Source organism: Echinops telfairi, unplaced genomic scaffold (assembly GCF_000313985.2).
Source record: "Echinops telfairi isolate 266 unplaced genomic scaffold, ASM31398v2 ScPeMD7_31;HRSCAF=116, whole genome shotgun sequence".
In the NCBI taxonomy this organism is placed as follows: Eukaryota; Metazoa; Chordata; class Mammalia; order Afrosoricida; family Tenrecidae; genus Echinops; species Echinops telfairi.
Window position 1 is genome coordinate 61115896 of NW_022103928.1, and position 5490 is coordinate 61121385.

Below are 5490 nucleotides of genomic sequence, written 5' to 3' on the forward strand. Positions count from 1 at the left end.
CCCCTTCCCCGGCCCCTGCTTATCCCACCCCTCCCAGGACTGCCACATGCTCCAGCCCAGTCCTGCCCCCAGGGCCTTGACCTTCTTCACTGGGAAGCCCCCACACCCTGCATCCTCACTCGCAGCGCCTGCCCTGCGCCCCCTGCCTTCTCTCTCAGTGAGACTCCCGGGCCCTCCGTGTGCGTGCCCACAGGCTGCCTGAGGCAGCTCACTCTGGTAGACATGGGGAATGTCAGCAGACTCGTGGAAAACGTGTGTTGTATTTTCATTCCATTTCCACGTACTATTTGAAGCTGCTACGGTCCAGGCTCGGCCAAAGCCCTGTCTTATCCTCCCCTGCCCAGGTTCACAGAAGCTCCCTCTGCTATCCTGTCCCCCTGACCCCCTGGCCATGGCTATGTGCCTCCTCTTGCCACCTAACGTGTACACGGGCCTGCCAGGCCCCAGGCACGACAGCCACAGACTCAGGCAAATGGACCCCCAGTTCCTAGCATCTGTTGGTTTCCAAGGCCCTTGGTGAGTTACTGCTGCCAACAGGGTGTCCCCCAAGGTGCCGCTAGAGGGAGCATCTCGTCCACAGGCCAGTGCTCTGACCCTTGGTCTGGGTGAGGCGCCCAGTCAGGGCCTTGCAGGGCTCAGAGTGCAGTGGGGAGCCTGGCATCTGGTGTCGGCCTCCAGGGACGTCTGTGGGCAGGAGTTTGTCTGCTGGGGGAGGGGGGTGCTGCTGGTGGGGTTGAGCGCCCGGAATGCCATCGAGCCAAGGCAGAGGCCTGGCCAGGCTTTGCTCAGAGCCTCAGTTCCCACTCAGCGAGGCCTGCCCCGCTCAGTGCACAGCCCGGGCAGACTCCTGCCTCTCCCACGGAGCCAGGACCCTCCTCCAGCCCCACCGCCCTGGCTGTTTCCCAGACACCCTGCCCTCAGCTGGGGTGGACCGGTCCCCCTTCCTCCCTTTGGGCCGTGGGCCTCTGCCTTCTCTTTGGGGGTTGCTCTTCCACCTCGGTGAGTAGGAACAGGCGCTGAGCCTGCGCCAGGCAGAGGTGGGTATGGGCCTGGCATTGCCCCTTAGCTGGGCACCAGCTTGCACCCGGGCCTGTGGTGCTGGCACAGACCCGGCCCCCTCCCCCGCACAGGCCCGGGCAGGCCCTTGCCTGTGGGTGCCCACCTGAGTGATGCAGGCCCCTGTGAAGGCCACGATCACGGCCACCACGTTGACGGTCAGCTGGAACTGCAGGAACTTGGAGATGCTGTCATAGACGTTGCGGCCCCACATCACGGCCTTGACGATGCTGCTGAAGTTGTCGTCCGTCAGGATGATGTCCGAGGCCTCCTTGGCCACGTCCGTCCCCGCGATGCCCTACGGGACAGGGACGGGAGCCTGGGCGGGCAGCTAAGGGGAGGTGAGCTGGACACCAAGGCCAGAGGCTCTGGCAACGCTGCTCTCAGAGCCCCGCAGCCTCCACCCCCCCACCCCCAAGATCCCCACTCCCAGTCCTCCCGTGCAGGGGCACATGCCTACACGCACACGCAGATGCACACACTCACACTCACACACACTCACACAGACCCACATACTCACACACACATACTCACACAGACAGACTCACACACACACACACACACACATAGTCACACACACATACTCACACAGACACACACACAGACTCACACACACACTCAGACATACATACATACACACACACACACACATACACTCACACAGACATACACACAGACACAGACACACTCACACACACATACACATACAGACACACATGCACACGCACACGCTCTCACACAGAAACACATACAGACTCTCAGACACACAGACACACACACAGACTCATACAGACCCACATACTCACACACACACACAGACTCACACACACACACATACTCACACAGACACACACACAGACTCACACATACTCACACACACATACTCACACAGACAGACTCACACACACACACACAGTCACACACACATACTCACACACACATACTCACACACACACACAGACTCACACACACACACTCCCACACATACACTCAAACACACAGACACACACAGACATACATACATACACACAGACACACACACACATACACTCACACAGACATACACACATACACAGACACACAAACACACACACACATACACAGACACACACACTCACGCACACATACACATACAGACACACACACACACACGCACACGCTCTCACACAGAAACACATACAGACTCTCAGACACACAGACACACACACAGACTCACACAGACCCACATACTCACACAGATACACACACACTCACACAGACCCACATACTCACACACACACACTCACACTCACACACACACTCACACAGACCCACATACTCACACACACATACTCACACAGACCCACATACTCACACACACATACTCACACAGACACACACACAGACTCACACAGACCCACATACTCACACAGACACACATAGACTCACACACACATACACATACACATACAGACACACACGCACACGCTCTCACACAGAAACACATACAGACTCTCACAGACACATAGACACACACACATAGACACACTCCCACACATACGTACTCAAACACAGACACACTCACACACACATACATACATACATACACACAGACACACACACACATACACTCACACAGACATACACACAGACACACACACTCACACACAGACAACCCCCAATATACCCACAGCAATATACATAGGCATACCCCCTACATATAAACCTATACATACACACAAAGACACACCCATCCACACCCATCCCCATACATACATACACATACATGCACATAGACACCCCACACACACTCATACACACATTCCCCGACACCCCCACCACATATATACACAGACACACAGACGCACACAGACACCTCTAACACCCCACCCTCTGTTCGCTCTGTTCACAGCCCAGCTCCTGTTGCCACCCCTCTGCCTCAGTCTCCCTCAGGGGGGATCCTCCCAGCCCTTCCCGCCCAGGCAGAGGCTGACAGGGCAGCCCCCACCCCCGAAGTCCTTGGAGACAGAGCCCGCCCCCTGAGCTGCCCTACCATGGCGAACCCCACGTCTGCTTTCTTGAGGGCAGGCCCGTCGTTGGTCCCGTCCCCAGTCACGGCCACCACCTGCCGCTGCTCGGTGTGGGTGCTGTCGATGATGCCTGGGGTGGGGGAAAGGTGCAGGCTCAGGGCGGGGCCACCCTGGGGACCAGCTCCATCCAGCCCAGCTCCCGATGTTGTCCACGCTTTGCCCAGCTAGAGCTGGCCCGTGGCTCCCAGCACCCTCAGAGGACGTCTGGGCACCTCTGCCCTGTGCTGGCTGAGGCCATGTGTGTGTGTGTGTGTTGGGGGGGGGGTGCCCTCACTCCTCCAGCACCCCTCTCTGCCCTCACATTCCCTGGCTCTGGCTGCCCAAGTGGTCCCCTCACTAGAAACATTTTCCTTTTATCTCTGGAGACCCCTCTTCCTCTGTGGGGTCCCTAGGGTCCTGCTGTTCCCACCATCTGCTCCCTGGTGAGCTGAGTCACCCCTAGGAAGCCTTGCCTGTACCATTGACTGCGAATCCACCTACCTAGGATATTCTCTGAAGGCTGCAGTGAGCAGCCATTGCCAGGGGCCCCGGGACATGGTGGGAGGCACAGTCCTCAGTGGGCATTTGTGGAGTCTGTGTGGCTCAGAGCAGGGGCTCTCGAGCAGAGGTGCCCAGGGGCAGCACACAAGTCAGGCAGCCACCTCAATCTGCCCCACGCTCACTCAGCACATCCATTGTTTCGGGAGGCTTCAGGGTGGCCCGGAGAATACCCTAGGGGCACCTGGGCCCCCGCTGTGTGGGATTATGACGCTAACCCGTTCTGGCCGGCCTGTACAAGACTTCCAGATGAATTTTCCTCCCATCATCCCCTGGGCCTCCTCCCTGCTTCCAGGTCCACTTTAGCACCAGCAGGAGAGCCTTAGAGTCCTGGGGGAGTGGGGGCAGTGGGTAAAGCATTGGCTGCTAACCAGAAGGCTAGTGGGTGGACCTCACCAGCTGCTGCCCTGCACAGAGATGAGGCAGGCTGTCTGCTTGGCCAGTGCTGATCTGCCCCGAGTGCTGCTGGGAGTCAGATCAGAGCCCACCACAGTGGTTTTGTTGGCTTCGGAAAGGGAGCCTCCCTCCCTCAGTATTGAGCTCTGGTGGCTTTCATGCTGTGGGAAGCTCTGCCCCGGCATTTTGAAAACCACCAGGTCGCCCACGGGGACCAGTTGCTCAGCCTCATTCTTGTGGTTGAGAGAGTGGAGCTTCATTCAGAGGGGTCAAGTTCCTTGCTTAAAGACACTCAGCTTCCAGACTGTGACCAGGAAGAAAGGCCTGGTGATCTGTTTCCTAAAATCTGCCAACAATGGAAACCCTGTAGTCTCTCTCCACTTGGTGTTTGAGCCTCTGTCCCCTCTTCTAGGCAGGGAGGGGTTAATGTTTCCTCGGTGGTTCTGGTGTCCATGGCTGCCACCCATTTCACCGCACTGCTCTAGGGAAGCCCCCCAACTCCATTGGCATGCCCCATCTCAGCACTGCTCGTGTTCCGGCCCACACCCCCTTTCTTAAAGGCTCCCTGATCGGGGGAAGGGGTGTCCCCTTTGGGCTCTGACAGGTCTCAGCCTCCGCCCCATGTGGTGGGCTGGGAGTGCCTGGTGACCCCTGCTGCCCTTCTCTCCCCACTGGGCATACACCCACACCTAGCTTGCCCCCAGACTCGGCCCCACGTCCCTCCGTCTTCCCAGATCTCCACATGGGTCTGCAGCCCACCGGTTCTGAGTCCCAGCTCTGGTGGCCCCTGATACCTCGGGGCCCTCTCGAAAGTGGGGTGATGCCGGCACCTCATAAGCTCTCGGAAGAGGAAGGGTCCCAGCCCCTGCACCTCTCTCATCCTCTATTCCATCCGGACAACCACAGAGCCAAGTGAGTCTGCCCTGGCCTTTCTGGGGCCTGCCCTCTCTAGCGTCATCCTACGCCAGCGGGTCTGCCATTTGACTGCCGGGTGGTCTCTGGTTGGACCCCCAGAGTGAGTGTGTTCTTTTTTTTTGGGTGGGGGGGAGTTTGTTCTAAACCAAAGATTCACCCTGACCCTGGGGGACTTCTGGGCCACTGCCTGGCGTGCAAGGCCCTACAGATCAGTGTCAGGTGGGCCAGGCTGGGAAGGGAAGGAGGGGCACCAGAAAGGGAGAGGGAGGTGCGGGCACCTGACTTCCCCCAGTTCCCTGGGGGCGATGGATAACTTTTGCCTCTGGGTCTTGTCCTCCCTGCCCCCTCCATCACAGCCCCTACCCCCTCTCCACTTCTGATGGCCTCTGAGCTGCCTTCTCTTCCCAGCAGTGAGCCCCCCACTCTCTTCCACACAGCCAGGAGCTGTGCAGGGAAACCCGGCCCATGTACCCGAGAGGGCCTACTGCAGAGAAGGCCCCCAGCAAACATCCACCCA

The 5490-nt window shown here is 58.5% G+C and overlaps 1 protein-coding gene across 11 annotated transcripts in view; it reads right to left on the minus strand.

Annotated features, from left to right (window-relative positions):
• ATP2B2 (ATPase plasma membrane Ca2+ transporting 2) overlaps nt 1-5490 on the minus strand; it is a 280408-nt gene that overhangs the window by 24264 nt on the left and 250654 nt on the right. For all 11 annotated transcript variants that reach the window (XM_004702241.2, XM_004702240.2, XM_045289964.1 and 8 more), the window contains 2 exons: nt 3089-3195; nt 1163-1354 (listed from right to left, as the gene is read on the minus strand). In XM_004702241.2, coding sequence (XP_004702298.1) covers nt 1163-1354; nt 3089-3195 — 299 coding nt within the window. The remainder of the gene's footprint in view (nt 1-1162; nt 1355-3088; nt 3196-5490) is intronic.